Source organism: Dysidea avara, chromosome 7, assembly GCF_963678975.1.
Source record: "Dysidea avara chromosome 7, odDysAvar1.4, whole genome shotgun sequence".
NCBI classification, from domain to species: domain Eukaryota; kingdom Metazoa; phylum Porifera; class Demospongiae; order Dictyoceratida; family Dysideidae; genus Dysidea; species Dysidea avara.
The window spans coordinates 18,480,210-18,497,382 of NC_089278.1; the positions used below are offsets into that span (position 1 = coordinate 18,480,210).

The window sequence follows — 17,173 nt, forward strand, 5'->3', positions numbered from 1 at the left end:
TATTAACCATGGCCACTCAGAATTCACCTGATGTATATACTCATGCCTGCAGCCCTCAGGCTTGGGAATATATATCAGGCAAATCCCTTGTGGCCATCATATAACTATTACATACATATATACCTGAATACTGAGTGAAATTAAGGAACTTTGAGCAAATTACTTGGCAAACAGATGAGACAAAAAAGGGAAAAATTAGGCATAGCTCTAGTAGTTATCATCCTACTAGAATCTGTGCAATGAATCATTAATAATAATAATAGTGTCCCACCAGGGAATGAAAGCTTCAAAGTCCATAAATGCAAGAAGGTCAGTCTGTTTGCGCTAAAACTCCATTGCATGCAGAAAGCATCCCAGACCCAGGAGTGACATTCGAAGGGCCTTAAGGATTGAGTCACATGGCTAGGATCTGGAATTTAATCATTACTTAAACAATACCTTCTAAAAATAAAATAATAATTGATTCACTTTTTCAGCCACATCAAGTAGATTCCTCTGTTTTGTGCAAATTGCATCACAAGAATTAGTAGTGCTAAAATGTATAAAAGTCTCTATGATCCTAGTGTAATAGTGTAATCATCTTTTGCAACAATTAAAATGATATGCAAATCTTTTATGGCTCATATATAGATGTTAACTATTCACCAGTTTTGCCATGTTTACACACACAACACACACATATACTTGAAATACCTCTTTGACTGCTCAGCTTTCCAGTGTGACCATATCCTTCAAGGACTGTAAACCCATATACTGTTACTGTCATTAATGCACTTTTGTTAGAATGAATGATTTTAGCTCCACCTTCAGTTATACTTATATATGTTCCATATGCTTCAGTGATATTGTTAACTCTTATTGGTACCCATACCTGAGTATCTAGTGATACATTCCTTCCTCCTGCTATTGAGTGGATGTGATCAGGATGATAATACTGCGCCAATACTATGATGCTAATATAGTGCGTGTAGGAACTGGTTGTATTTCGAATGGTAGTAGTAGAAAAGTTGCTAGAATACTGAAATGTATTTGGTAATACTATTATCATGGGATCACCAGAAGTGCTTTCTACATTTTGACCAAGGTTGAATTGAACCACCATTATTCCTTTATTGGAGTGAATAGCACAGTATTCTTGTTGTGATACAGTCTTACTGTAGTGTTCTCCTTCATTAATGGTATGAGATTCTTTTAAATTGTTGCAGTAAATATCTATCACTGTTGAGTTTTGTGATCCTATTATTTTAACCATATAGGAGCGCTTGGTAGCAAATGGTGCAATGTAAAAATCAGTACCCCAAGATGTAGTAGGGGGAACTTGTTCTACTAGTACATCACAACCACCTATGTTAAATGGTACCTGGGTACACTCATGACCACTAAACACTGACACTTCTTTGTCTGTAACGATTTTAGTTCCGCTCATATCCTGTAATGACCTAATATAAAATGTCTGTAGTCTGTTGATAACAAATGAGTACTCAATGCCAGCAAAGAGACTGACAGTTGAATTTGTGGTGGCTGTTTGTGAAACTGTTAACTTCATTGTTGTATTGTCCTTTGTACCAACTACAAGTATTGCACCTTGATAACCATCACGTCCTACTGGTGCTGATATCCCATAATATACAAACTCTTTATTAGTGCTTGATCTTGTCAAGGGTATAGCAAAGAATGTTTCAGTGGTAAATTTTCTTTGAGTTTGACCAATCACTATCAATTCATCACCATTAGCTTGTAAATGGATCCCTTTATTTGGGTTATCACTTTCTGTTACTTCTAAGCTACTTGGTAGGGATACTATAGTATCCTTATTACCACTAACAACTCCTGTGGTAGAAAATCCTACTCCTGGAGCCTCAACTGCAAACTCTATTGACTGTGATGCAGTATTTATCAGTGTAACAGATAGTGCTCCTCCTTCCCAATTCTTGAAGTACCCCAAGTAGTACTCAAGGGTCACTATATAAGATACTAGTTGTTACACTATGTATATGTTGTCAAGCACTATACAGTAACATTACTATATTATCATAGACAAGTAGCTATCATAGTGTACAGATGTATTTGTAATGTACTGTTAGCTATCTGCAATTAACCTGGTTGATTCCAGAAGCTTCTAGAACCCTTCATTTTATTAATGTAGTATCATACAGTATGGTAGTGCTACTGTATAGTATGGATAATGAAGGCTTAAGCTTTTCTGCCTAAAGAATATTACCCAAAACCAGCCTTACCTTTCCTACATGACAGCTTGGCAGCATAGGTTAGGCATAACTAACCCCTTAAATGCCTTCAAAGTGATCCCAAAATGCTTCCAACAAGTTTCTATGAAATTAACTTGTTGGAAGGGTTTGGGATATATGCAGTGGAACCTCAGTTTTCCAAACTCCTTGGGACCAGGGGTGGTCCATAAGTCTGAAAAGTCCGTATCTCTGAAACTGTGCATAAATAACTTAAAATAGCACAAAGAAAAATTTTTAAAATATCAATAATTTCAACTTTTCTAATAGAACAGTCACTACTCTTATAGAGCACTCACTTCCGTAGTTCAGTTAACCGAGAATCCGGATAAGTAGGGTCCAGATAACTGAGGTTCTACTGTATACACATTTTAATTTCCTAGAAACTTGTTGGAAGGGTTTGGGATCACTTTTAGACTAAAACTCGTTATTGTACCTTGTGACAGCTGCTTGTATACAAACGAGAAATGCATTGTTAATTACTAGAAACAAGCCCTCTACACTTCCCTACATGACAGCACCACAGCATGGCTGTTGCTACCCATTTAAATGCCCATGCGTTTCCAATGTTACAGGCGTGTGCTATGTTTCAAACTACTGGACTACAACTCATTGTTACTGTTGCTGTGCCTTGACAGCTGCTTGTAAACAAGAAATGTAGTGTTGATTAGTACAAACAACCCCATTACACCTCCCCCTAGTTCAGTAGGGCTGTTACTAGCCATTTAAATGCCCGTGGCTTGCCAATGTTACAGGCGCATAATTATCATGCTTTTTATATCACCTCAGAGCGTGGTCTCTATTGGACATGGGTGTGGTACTGAGACCACGTTTTCAGCCAATCAAATTTCAGTATCAACTTGTTTAGTCTAGATATATATATCCACACAACAACAACCAAGTTGTGAAAAAATATTGCAGCCTGGGTGAAATAAGTCAAAGGTGGCAGCCAAGAAATGGCTGCAATGATGTTAATGCTAAGTAATTTTTAACAATGCATACAACCATTATTAAATTGTTTTAGCATTAACATCATTACAGCCATTTTGTGGCCACCACCTTTGATTTCAAAACATTTTTCACCCAGACTTTTTAAGGCCACACCATTTTTTCACAGCTTGGCTATTTTTGTGTGGATTTCACTTCTTTTTGTACTTTATAATGCACCAAAACCAGCCTATGGCTGACTTTGAGTTTTTTGTTTTTACTCACATTTCTTCTTTTCTATGCAGACACAATGATGATTATTGAAGACAGACTTATAAATGTATTACATTGCATGATTTAATTCAATATTTGTTGTAATACTCTAATAGAGTGCACATTTTGAGGGCTTCTAATAGAACATATATAGAATGTTCTAGAACAATCTAGTACTTCTATTGTTGTTGTTATTAGCACTTTATAGTGACCAGCACCGGTAGATCTATGAAAAATTACAAATGTTCGATTACTTAAACTAGAAATTTCATATATAAAGCAGAAATTAAGTGAGGTGATCAGCCAAGGTAGCAGTGGTTCAGTGGTTATGGTATTAGGTATGGAGGTTCCTGGTTCGAACTCTGGTAAGGTTTTTTCGACATTTTTTGTACGCCTTTTTACCCATGGTGACAGCTCTATTAGAGTATCTTGATCCCGCAATTTTACATTTGTTTGGTTTTTGCTTTATAACTTGGTCGCTGTATGACTAACCAATGCCTCCAGCCAAGTATAACTCAACTATGATTAAGGCTACAGGCTTGATGTCTTCACTGGTAAATATTGCTCCGGTGCCTTTTTGTCAACTGCAGTAGCTACAATGCACACATTACCTTTGTCCTCCTTTGTGTCCTGCATAGGTGTTGATTTGCGGTATCAATGCATCAATTGCTTCAGTGCTTTAATTTCCATAGTCTAGCTGGATTGATCACAGAGGCACATCTTCATTTGGAACATTGTATACAGGTGAAACATAATTGAAACTGAAGTGATGTATATGGCTTCACAGTTTATACATGATTTGCATAAATATGTTGTATTGATGCTGAATTTTGGTTATTAACAGTAGAGGAGAGACCTGTATTGGGCTGTGTTGTTGTGCATTTGGTGCAATTTCATTTGGTGCAATTTCATTTGGCATTTGTCAAAGGTGACAATTAAATATCTTAGTGGAGTGTACGGTAGTTATTTCCCAGGCAATAACTACCATGCAATTCCAGTAAACTTCTTGAAGTGGCTTCACTGGGTTATAAAAGTATGTGAGACCTACAATAGTTTATCAACAACTGTGTAACAATAAAATTTAATTTATGTATGAAAGTACGTACCAATAGTGACTACTGTGGTAGTTATAGTGCCTTTCTGCAGGCCTATACCATATCCAGCACCATCAATGTATAGTGTAATACTAAACTGTTCAGTTGGTTCATCAATATCATCAGCTACTATTGGAATACTAGCTGTGGCTGTAGTAGCTCCACTTGTGAAGGTAGCATTGTATCGACCAGGAGTGAAATCTGATCCAGCTAAAAATAATCAAATATCAAATAAATGTTAGTTTTGATTATGAAAGTCATTAACTTCTGAGAATGATTTTGCTGGCTTTAATAAATCAATCAAGTATTATCTATCTACTAAATCATGTGTGATTATATGCTTCTTATAAATACAAAATTGTTGTATATATAAAATAGAATATCGCATACGTATGTATGAACATTTATGCACATATATTAATACAACACCTATATTGTATCCTGTACAAAAACTCCAATACCAGCTTGTTGTATATTTTTGATATACAGTACTACAGCAAACTAGCCAATAGAACTAGTATATCACTTGTACATTTGATATATGCATCTGATTGGCTAAATTTTTTTGATGGTGATTAGTTGTTTTACCAGTTTGGCATGTCTGACTTGATACTTACTGCTACCATAGTAACCGATACCTTTCACTTAGTAACAACCTCGTTGCCTAGTACCATGTTAGCTTTTGGTCCCTTATTTTTCTGGTTTACATCAATGATTTACCAGATTGTATTGTGTTCACTGAATATATATACTTAAAATGCATTGTAATTGGTGACTAACACAAATGATAAACATTACCTGTAGCAGAAGACGGAAATGAATTGTTACCTTCAGGAATGACAATAACACTGAATGATTGAGATTGAGCTTGTCCTGATAATACTAGAGGAACAACCAGTGAACCACTTGACTCTGATACTAATAAGGTAGAAGAACCGAACTCCACTTTTGTTACTATCAGAAGAATTATTAGCAATTAACAAGAAACGTTCTATGCAACAAGTACATAAATAATTGAAATTTTCAACTAGAGAAGGGACCACAGCACATTGATAGGAGTAGTGCATGATATTGTGTTACAGTAAAACAATAAGAAGTGTTATATCCCTAGATACCATAATGTTTGCTAACTATGACTGGTGAACCCATGCATACTGCATTAAAGAAAGAAGTAGCGCCACGCACCCAGCTATCAATTATTATCTGAAAAATGAAGTATCCACTATGCTTTGTTGACAGCTATGTTCAATCTGTTACACAGCATCACAAATCAAGAACTGTTCGAAAAGCACCTCTGCAATCAAAGTAGCCACTACAAAAACTATAGACAATTTCCATTACGAAGGAAAGCCATCATGCGCTACCACCAAATTGACACCTTTCACTGTCAGCAAAGATGAATGGGATGCAAAGGAGAACACTGGTAAGTCCGTGAAGAATGCATTGTACATACTGTGGTATGCCAAAAGGCAAGTGCCTGGCTGAAACAACATTGAATAGTAAAAAACAAAGCCCATAGCCTTAGCCGTTATCAAGTTATGCTTGTCTGAAGGCATCAGTCAGTCAGTTACTCAGTCAGTCAGTCAGTCAGTCAGTCAGTCAGTCAGTCAGTCAGTCAGTCAGTCAGTCAGTCAGTCAGTCAGTCAGTCAGTCAGTCAGTCAGTCAGTCAGTCAGTCAGTCAGTCAGTCAGTCAGTCAGTCAGTCAGTCAGTCAGTCAGTCAGTCAGTCAGTCAGTCAGTCAGTCAGTCAGTCACTAGAAAATTCCATTTAATAATTTTTTAAAAAGTTTACACAGCAACTTGTTGAAAGTGTTCCGAATCGGTCTGAAGGTTTGTTTGGGCTTAGTTTTACCTAACCAATACCGTTTCATCGTGAAACATATTAACATGCAAAGTGGTTAACACCACTCATATGTCCATGCATATGCTGCCTTAAAAGGACTAGAAATGACCTACCATGAGAGGCACAGACTGTCAGATTTGTTAGGTGATCCCTAGCTCATTTGCCAGGTAGACTAAGCTGTAACTGACTTCCGATTTTAAACTGTAAACATGTTCATTGTGGTTAAAGGACCTCTATTATTGCTTTAGTTGTAACCAAGAAACATTACTTGGGCTTTTACTCCCACACAACAACATACAAACATATAGCTGCAATTACGCATTACGTATGTAATAACCTGCAAGACCATTACATAACCGAAATTAGCTACATGCTCTTTAATAGCGAGAGCACCAAGATTTGCACACTTCAGGCTTGTAGATATAATCCCAGGAAGTCCAATTAGATCTTCTATGGTGGCAAGAGTTCCTCCCTAATTCATACACCCTTTATTCTTAACAACCACTGGACACAATTGATCAGTGGGAAATCGATCCTATGGAACTCTTTATCATGGTAAATCACAGGTGGAAGGATGGGATATGCCTTCTGGGATGGCTACTACTTATGGCCAAAAGCCAGCCTCACTTTTCCCTGACGATCATGCACCACAAACCTATAGTGTTCAATGTGCCATGATGTTGTTTTATTAGTAGGGATCATCTGTGTATCTAAACTGTAAAGATTATTACAGGTGGATTCTATCTTTGTGCATTCATGGGATGGGACTGCATATAACTTAAACATTAGTATTACCTGGAAGTGGTAGTGGAGATGGTAACTGATCAACAACATGAATTATTATATCACATCTTAGTAACTCAGTTCCTTGTGCACTAACTGCTACTTGTAACTCATAATCATCCAGTGGAATAGGATCAGATGTTGCTGATGACAGTGAACATGATTCAATAAGATCAGGAAGATACAAATCATAATCATCCTCAAATGCCACATGAGTAGTATCTCCATTGCCAAAGTAAAAGTATGGATTATCAGATGGATAAAGGTGAAATGTGACATCATCAAGATAATCACTGTTAACATGACTTCTTTGGAACTCATTGCTCAGAATGAACAGCAAATCCTTAAATTCTCCAGTCACATTAGGTAGAATAAACAGTTCATACAGTGTGGAATCCATCCAATATTGAGTTCCATCTGGTACTATGAAATACATACATCCAATAAAATTATTTGTATATCACACTATAATACAAATCAGGACATGCACACACATATTCACACAAAAACAGCCAAGCTATGAAAAAATGGTACAGCCTTATATAAGAATCCTGGGTGACAAAAGTTGTGAAATCAAAGGTGGCGGCCAAGAAATGGCTGCAATGATGTTAATGCTAATAATTATAAACTTTAACAATGTACAAGGCCATTATTAAAATTTATTAGCATTAAGATCAGTTCTGCCATTTCTTGGCTACCACCTTTGAGTTCACAACTTTTTTTCACCCAGGCTTATAAGGCTGCACCATTTCTTCACAGCTTGGCTGTTTTGTGTGGATTTCACTTTTTTTTTGCTCTTTTGTACTTTATAAGGCCCAAAAACCAGCCTACGACTGACTTTGGGGTTTGTTTTTACTCACATTTCTTCTTTTGATTAATGAAGACTGACTTATAAATGTATTGTACATGATTTACTTTAATATTAGGTAAAACTATTGTATAGAATGAACATTTTTGAAGACTTCTAATAGAACACACATAGAATGTTCTCGAACAATCTACTGCTTCTATTGAAATTACAAATTAAGCTGATTTAAATTAGAATTTTCTTTATAAAGCAGAAATTAAGTGAGGTGATCAGCAGCCAAGATAGCAGCGGTTCAGTGGTTTGGTTAAGCTTGCAAGTGTTAGGTATGGAGGTCTCTGGGTTGAACTCTGGCAAGCTTTTTGACATTTTTGTGCATCTTTTTTACCTCACTGTGACTGCTCTATTAGAGTATCTTGATCCTGCAATTCTATGCTTGTTTAGTCGTTACTTTATAACCTTGTAGCTGTAACTCTATTGCTATTCAAACTATCAAAAGGCACTGCTATGATGGTAAGCCTATGCACACACCAATTTTCAAGTTATTCCCATACTCAGTACAATGTAGCCATGACAAAAGTTTGATCTTTTTTATGTACATAAATGCTCAATACTCCTTGGATATTCATCAGATTCACAGCAAACTTGGTACATGAATTCATGCTCTTTATTTGTGCCAAAATAGAGATAACTGAATTACACATTTACGTATATTGCAATTTTTTCAAACTGTGCGAAAAGAAATCTAAGTCCTTGTGGTCCCCACACAGCATATATAAGATGAAAAGAAAACAAGTTGATGTTGTGCTATTTCTAAAAACCAGGCGTCATGCAGCTAGCTAACTCATCTGGAATAACTATAGACAGTATATACTACTATGAATTAACCAACTATGTATTACAACTTTACAATAGGGTAGTTTGGTTTGTGCAATAATATAATTAGCTATTTCTCGTATTTCGTAATTCATGAAATATTCGTAATTCGTTCAATTACGTTGCTATGCACTGCTAAGGAAGCGTTTGTTAAATAAACCGCTTTTACCAACATATTACGCACAAACCTATCTTCTAAACTGTTTTATAGTGTGACTAACGTGTTTTTTCCCACAAATTCTCTCGACAAAGCCTCAAAGCTGCTCTTCATTTTCGTTCGCGTAAGTAAGGGATACGCCCCCTTTCAACTCGAAGCGATAGGCTATTCCTGGCAGTGTACGAGGCCTGCACCGTTGTTTTTCAGTTGCTAAATGCCTGAAAACCTCAAGGGGAAGGTAGTCTGAGGAAAGTCACCACACCCGTATTTCAGTCCGCCGAAAAGAAACCACCTCAGAGCAAAGTTCACCTGTGCAGAAGTTTAATACAGACTTCATTTCACTTTTACTTCTTACACAAAAGCTGCTTTTACCGTTATTAAACGATTTTGCTCACGTGGGTGCGTACGGACAAACATAGGTAGATAGGTACATAGGTACATAGGTAGATAGATAGGTACACACACACACTTTTACGAAAACAATTTCAGTAAACCAGGCGCACGCCCACAGCCGGCCTTTGGCCGGCTGTGGGCTTGCGCCTGGTTTAAAAACAAATTAAAGCAAAAGTGGTGTGCTTTGCAGAAGGGGCCATGCAGTTATGCATACATAAAAAAGCTGTTTTCTTTCTGTTAATATACTCATAGTGTGGCACACTGGCTTTCTTGGCATATAGCAACAAACGTATACACGAACTGCTGTATATTGTTTTTTAAATTACTCATTTGACATCTATATTAGGTTATAATTGAATCCCACCACAAGTAGGATATCATTGTTATCAACCTGAGGCCGAGGTTAAGGTGTGCTGAGACCAAGTTGTCAAGGAAGGATCAATACGGGAAGGGTTAACTAGTTTCTATTCCATGCTTCATTAAACACACAGTTGTATGGTTTCCAGTGTTTGATCATGCTTTGATGGACTTTTATGTTAGTCCAACGGGTAGAGTGTATAGTAAAAGTGGAAAAAACTGTTGTCCTGGTAGTTTGTCGCTGTTTCATTTGAGAATGACAAAATTTATGTTGTGGTACTCCAGACCAAAGTGTAAGAAACTCAGTTTATCAAAGAAGAAAACTGAGAAGCCCAACCCATTATGTCTCTCTGAGTATGTTTGGGCCTGCAAAAACAAGATATGTAGGTGGGCACATAGGCATGTGGGTACATGTCCTGTTTAAGATCTTCACATACTGGGGTTCAATTTTCATTTTATAGATGCTTTGCAATGGAAGATAAGGAAGTCTTGAAAATGGTACATTAAGCCTCAGCTGCTGGACATGAATATCAAATATCAAACCAGCGATTATCTTGATACTTGCATAGAAATGCCAGATACAGTCACATTATCAGGATGTTCCAGAGGCTCTACTGGATATGCAGGAGGATTCATACAAATCAATGAAACACAGTACTGTAACCTGTATAATCAAGACACATGGTAGTGTGTCGTGTGGCCCTAGAAGCCGGCACGACACACTGAGTATATTGACAGGAAGAAAGAAAACACAATTTTCACACCTATGTAGCTCTGTGATCCCTTATTTGATTGGAACCAAATTTTGCTACAGAAGTGCTGGCCAGGTACGGGAGTCTACATACCAAATGTGACCCTATTTTGGAAAACCATACATCTAGGCACATGCAAAATTTGTGGGAATTCCCAATTGAAAATTTCAGCGATTTTTTTAAAATTATTTTTTTACATATTCTGATAAAGCAACTATTAAGCCTTCTTGCTGTGAAATTTCACAACCATAGCTTCTTTTATCTAGGAGATATACTGAATTATATCAGACCATGTAGTAGTTTCAAAATGCGTGAGACAACAATTTACTTACAAATTGGGTGATTTGTTCATTCCCAAAACCAAACATATTCCTGTCTTTACACAATATTACAAGTGATTTAATTGAGAAAAAGCACATAGAAAGATCAGCTACAACAAAGAAACCACCCTAAAAAGTTCAACCATAAGCAAACCACCCTGTAGAGAGTTCAGCTACAAACAAATTACCCTGTATATAAATCAGCTAGAAACAAGTCACCTTGTAGAGAGATCAGCTAGATTCCATACACACAAACATAGGTGATGCTTTAACTGTTATATTGTACTTCCTGGTTGTCTGGCTTGGAACAATTTTCAAATCGCTGCGACTTTTGGTGATCAGGATATCAGTAAGTGTTTAACTAATCTATTTCTAGTTGTATAATGAACTAATAGGATTAGTTTGGCTAGTTTTAGTGATTTACAATGTCATGCACATGATCAATCATGCTGTATTAGTGGAGTCATGTTCAAAAAGATTCGTGATCAGACGATCAGTAAGTGTCTATACAATCTATTCCTAGCCATAGGACGAACTCGTAGGATTAGTTTGGCTGGCTTTAGTGATTTACAGTGTGTTGCTTACGTAATATTCCTTAAATAAATTCTCCGCATAGCTGTACGATGAGAGGGATTTATTAAAGTCATACCATTAAATAGACCACCAAAACTATAACACTTTTTCAAACATATTAATAAAGCCCTTATAAAAAAGAATAGACTGTATTGCATGCATCTTTTTTTTTCCTTTTTTTTAATGACAATGAGAGCCTCAGTAACCCCATGTGTACTCTATGTAATCACTTTTAGTGGTTGAAAAAGGTGTTTGTGGTTGAAAGAATGTGTTTGAGCAAATTTTATGTGAGTACTGTAGTCCAGTCCGGTGAATGGATACACCCCAATAAATAGCCTATCAAATAGCTATAGACTGACAATAGCAGCCTTTTAAGTATAACAAGCATTGACATTTTGAATAGCCAATCAGAATAGCTGACAAATGAAGCCTTTTAAGTGCAACAACTTATGATATCATAAGTAGCCAGTCAGATTAAGATATCCTTTAATCAGGTGGTTAATGAACAGACAGAACTGGATAGATGATCACTACAAAGTATGAAGGTTGGCCACTATGTGATTAGTAGCTATGTAATCACACACATTTTCATGCAATTACAGTAGAGAATAATTGTACCCATAACAGCCAAAATTGCACTGGGCTTCGCCTCATGCAATTTTTACTGTTACTTGTACAGTTATTACCTAATTTAACTCAAATGTAGGGCTAAAACTAATACCATATAGAGGGAAACTTTGGAGGGGGAAAACTTTGGCAAATTTGACGATTTGTTATAAATTCGCCAAAGTTTAACCCTCCAATTACTCGTAGCACCTGAGATTAGCATCTTTATAGCTATAGATTGAACTTGAAATCACCAAACTTTATTTCGCCAAATGCGATTTAGTTTACTATTTGCCAAAGTTTATCCCCGCCAAAGTTTCCCTCTATACGGTATTCTACATGCTAATGAAACAAATAATTTTATTTAAAGGAAAGAAGATTCTTATTCTAAACATATGTATTGATTCAAAAGCAATTAAATATATCTCCACAGAAAAGGGAATTACCACATTTGTGCTGATCTTTTCAGCGATACAGTTCTTATATAAATTATATGAGCCCCATTATTTTGTAAAAAAAATGACCATATGTGACCCAGTCTGGGAAAACTGGCCTTATCGCCTATTTAAAGTAATGAGAAATGTCAGTTTTAAGTAATTAGTGAGTTGTAGTTCGTCAATGGTTGAAGCTATGTGTACCAAATTTTCACACGTTTTATACCAATTCCTTACCTTCCAGAGCATCCACTGTGCAAGTAGCCAACAACTAAGTTTCCCACCATTTTAATAGTTTAAAACCGAGGTTGGCTGTATCAGGCGAGCTGCAAAATGGGTGGGAGGCGGGAACCCTGGAAGGCGGGCAAGGTTGTATTCAAAAATTGAAAAGGAAGGCGTAGGGATGAATTAGGCCACGTTTTGGGCCATTGAGGTATCAAAATTGGCTAAAATGAAAGGAAACTCACAGCAGAGGTACTTATCCAACACCACACAGCTGTACAGCCACATAGTCATCCCCAGGCTGGCCAGAGCTCCATTAATGCCCCACATCGCACGTACGGATCACCACTGGACTTGGGAAAAGCAGCCAGCAAAACCAGACCATTCAAGTCTGGCTGATTTTTGTTGTGGAATTAGATGGTTTATTCATGTAGCTTCATGTCGTGGGTGAAAAATTGAATCTGCTGACATGGGCGATAAGACCGGTTTTCTCAGACTGGGTCATATATATATATATATATATATATATATTTCATATAGTTTTACAATCCATTGCTGCAAAAGTATACATTCAAAGAATATCGAATCTGCATGCTCCCACAACATACAAAGATGGACTATTTGAATGGTTTGATTTATCCCTATACTCCTTAATGTGTATGATTACATATGGTTAGTAACGTATATGCAAGTTATTAAAGCAGGTATATGTATAGCTAACTACATAGCTATATTCATTTATAGTAACAACTACTTAATTATAATTAGCATAAGCTAGCTACTTACTTCTTTCACAGTTTCCAGTACCCCAGTTTCCTTGGACCATTCTCTCCATCTCACTAGGGCATGTCTCAACACATCCACTAACATTACCACTGCAGTTAGTTCCAATACGACAGAATTGTCCCAAAGGACAGCTCCGCTGAGTTTGGCCCTGTTCAGACATGATGGTGCCGTCAACCACCACCAGAATTAGCAGTGTGAATGGTAGCAGTGGGATGGGAAATGCTGATGAAATCTTAATAGCCATGACTGAAAAGTCAACAGTGAGTTTCAGCGAGCTATGCGGCTAATAACCTTTAAAGTCCGCCTACCTTCAAGGCTCAACTCGCTCCTGCCACCCAGCGGCCGAGATTAAAACAGGACAGTCAATATACACTTTATATAGATAGGTACTTTAGCTGTGGTGGGTCAGTAGCGCCAGTCAGCCAGACGTAAATAAATTGGAACTACATAACATTATCTTGTTGATAATCAAATAATTTTATAGCCAAGTAAGTCCCTTACATGATTTTTTTTGCTTTTCTCCATATATGGCAACATAATGTTATCGTCTAATCCAGCGAAAATCAAGTCTATAACCTTGGCACTGATACAGCTCCGGAAATCAGCCAACATTTTATTTTATAGGTGACCGAAAACTGCTGAAACTCATGTGATGCAAGATAAATAGCTAGGTCCTGGATTGCTTATGACAGCTACAGTGCTAGCTACATACACTGTGAAAAAAGAGGGATATAAGATGGTATTTCCAGTGGCTTATTGAATACAAAAAAGCTTGATATAACCTGTATTATACTAACAATCTCATGTAAGTCTTTAGTTAATGTGTTAAACATACTGAAACCATATATGTGATGGTATAGTGTGGACATTATACTAGATATAAGCTATTTCAGGAAATGTGGTAAATAAACTGAAACCATATATGTAATAGTATAGTATGTATTATATTAAAGTATAACATGAGTATAATACAGGGTTTATATTAAGGCTTATTTGTATTCAATAAGCCACTGGAAATACCATCTTATATCCCACCTTTTTCACAGTGATAGTTTGTAGTCTATCCTTGCTGATCATGAATTATGATCTACCTAGATATTTGCAGTTAGCTAGCTATTATAGCTAACTGTAATGTTTGACTATTGCTTCTTTTGTTTGTGTTCTTGTATTATAATTTTTTTAAAACTAGCTAGTGATGAATTTTATGAACAGATGCTTCAATAGAAAGATGTGTTTTAGTGGTAGCAGTTCTATTCACAAGCAAAACAGTCCAGTAGGAATAATTTGTTCAAATGAATTGACTATTTAGTGTTGTATGGCTATATAGCTATACTCATTAAATGATTGCTGCACTGACTGTATACCAAATTTACTTAGAGGTGGTAATCATAATTATGTCTCAGTAACTCAGTTTCTACTGCAATACTGACAGTTACTTACAAGTCATAATTATCCAGTGAAATAGTATCAGATAGCTACTAGCATTTAGCTGATGATATTGAATTAAAGTGTGTACATGTACAGTATGCAAATTATTATGTAGAGGCAAAAATGAGTACATGATACATAGGTACACTATATAGAAAATAAGAAGAGCCACTAAACTATCTTGATAATCAGCAAAACAAATTGACTGTTACACCTATTGCCTGTTTGAATGAAGGTTAGCTATACCTTTAATTTAATTTGTCACTTTTTTGAAGTAGGTAAAGGGAGTGGCTTCTTTGCCTTATTTCCAGCACACTTCTTGTTGCTATCCATGTTTTGATTTGATTCCATTTCATCAGCACCAGTATATAGCCTTGACTCCAATTCTATTTCTTGCTGTTTATATGATTCTTTTACATTATCTTCACCACTATGTACTGCTACTTCAGTAATAGATTCATGTATTGGTTTCAAACTTGGTGCAAACACATCATCATCTGTGAAGTGTATTTTTAGCATAATTGAGCATTCATCACATAGTGTACAGTACCTAGTAGGACTTCTGACACTTCTTTGATGTTCAAGCAATCACCACCAGCAATACTACTTCCCATAGAAGTAGTTGACATTTTCTTATCACGAGAAATGAAGCCACTAGTACTACTTTGAGAGGCTACAAAACAAATTTGCTTATATATAGTAAAAGTACACTACATGCATCACAAAATTGCAGTCATAAACTGAATGACATGCATATTGCACATTATAGTTAAAGTACTGCCATGCATGTGTGTGTAAAATGCAGCATGAAGGGCATTTATGAGGTAAAGCCAAGTATTGTATAAATAAAGTTTAAGTTATTAAACACAGTTAAGGTTTTGAAGTGTAGGCTGTGCAAGTCCCCAAAACATTAGCATGCAACAGTGGGCTCTAATGAGAACAACGCATATGCAACACCATGAGCAGAACACGTTGGCAGTAATTAATGCTTTAAGTGTTATTGTACTTTCTGTTTGGTTTACTTGATTGTCTTCATCTCGAGTGCCCAAACCACTTCAATTTTTGGTGAACAGACTATTAGTGAGTGTTCCTATAGTTTATTTATAGTCATAGAACAAACTGGTAAAATAAGTCTGGCTAGTTTTAGCAATTCACAATGTAACGCATGTGATCATTTGTGCTGTATAAGTGTATGAGGTTGTTTTTGTGACATTCTTACATAACTATACTGTGTAACTGTACTGAGTGTACTGTATTTGCCCATAAAGCACTTGTGTGGGCGAAGATCAAATAAATTAGAGCGCTATTATTTCCATAAAGTAATGAAAGGAAAATACAGCACTGATGATCATGTGTGTAACAATTTAAATCACCAGAAGTAGCCAAAATGGTGCTATCTGTTTGTTTTATGACCACACTCGTACTATATAGACACTTAACCAATTGTCTGATGGTTGAAAACTGACGTGGTTTGAGTCTACAAAATGAATGCTCTGAACAAATATGATGAGAAAGCACTTATATAAGAGAGTTTAAAGACTGCCACTTTTGTGCAATATGAAAAATAGTACTCTGGCATAGTCTAGAGCTGAATAAGGCTTCGCCTCATGCTATATTAGTCACTCGCCCTCTCTTATGCTATTTTTTCCATATTGCACTCGTAGTGCTTTAACTAGTATAAACTGTACTCTATGACTCATACAGTACAGTATCTGGTACTGTATGGAAAGTACAGTACTTGACAGCACTTTGATATCACAGCTATACATAGTATTACATACGTACTTCTTTCCTTTAGTGTACTTCCCAAGGTACTTGTACTTTCACGTCCCTGTAAAATAACATACATAAGTACTTGCAGTGAATATAAGAATACAGTGTAACCAAATGACTCTTAATATATTAATTTTACCGAACGCATTCTGCTGTAGACACTGTATACTGGACTAGTCCTCCAAAAGTTGTAACACTCCACAAATTCTCTAATGACCTATAAAGCCACATACATTAAAATGTACAAAACACATGCATAATCTATATATCTGTAATCACCTGTTTATTCCTCAGAATATGGAATACAAAAATGAAAAATCCCTAAACATAAGCATTATTGTAATTCACATTGGGTATAAAATTTTATTACTTGTAGAGAATTCAAAATTGTAAATATCCAAGCAAACACTACAGTGTCATCATTCACAGCCAGTATACCAATTATCCAGGTCACTCCAAGTAGCGGCAAGAGGAATATTGTAGCTTTCAATAGGTGTCTGAATAATAGTTATATAACTAATAAACAAA

General features: G+C 36.3%; 2 protein-coding genes across 2 annotated transcripts in view; both read right to left on the minus strand.

Annotated features, from left to right (window-relative positions):
- LOC136259673 (uncharacterized) overlaps window positions 1–13,895 on the minus strand; it is a 32,300-nt gene extending 18,405 nt beyond the window's left edge. The window contains exons 1-6 of the mRNA XM_066053175.1: window positions 13,753–13,895; window positions 13,445–13,690; window positions 7,176–7,586; window positions 5,336–5,491; window positions 4,550–4,747; window positions 694–1,962 (exon numbers count right to left, since the gene is read on the minus strand). Of these exons, the coding sequence (XP_065909247.1) occupies window positions 694–1,962; window positions 4,550–4,747; window positions 5,336–5,491; window positions 7,176–7,586; window positions 13,445–13,688 (2,278 nt within the window). The 5' untranslated portion in view covers window positions 13,689–13,690; window positions 13,753–13,895. The remainder of the gene's footprint in view (window positions 1–693; window positions 1,963–4,549; window positions 4,748–5,335; window positions 5,492–7,175; window positions 7,587–13,444; window positions 13,691–13,752) is intronic.
- A 1,016-nt stretch (window positions 13,896–14,911) lies between these two features.
- The window catches only part of LOC136259674 (uncharacterized), a 144,433-nt gene continuing 142,171 nt past the window's right edge, over window positions 14,912–17,173 (minus strand). Inside the window, exons 67-72 of the mRNA XM_066053176.1 lie at window positions 17,016–17,142; window positions 16,925–16,966; window positions 16,785–16,862; window positions 16,658–16,703; window positions 15,423–15,545; window positions 14,912–15,369 (exon numbers count right to left, since the gene is read on the minus strand). Coding sequence (XP_065909248.1) covers window positions 15,134–15,369; window positions 15,423–15,545; window positions 16,658–16,703; window positions 16,785–16,862; window positions 16,925–16,966; window positions 17,016–17,142 — 652 coding nt within the window. The 3' untranslated portion in view covers window positions 14,912–15,133. The remainder of the gene's footprint in view (window positions 15,370–15,422; window positions 15,546–16,657; window positions 16,704–16,784; window positions 16,863–16,924; window positions 16,967–17,015; window positions 17,143–17,173) is intronic.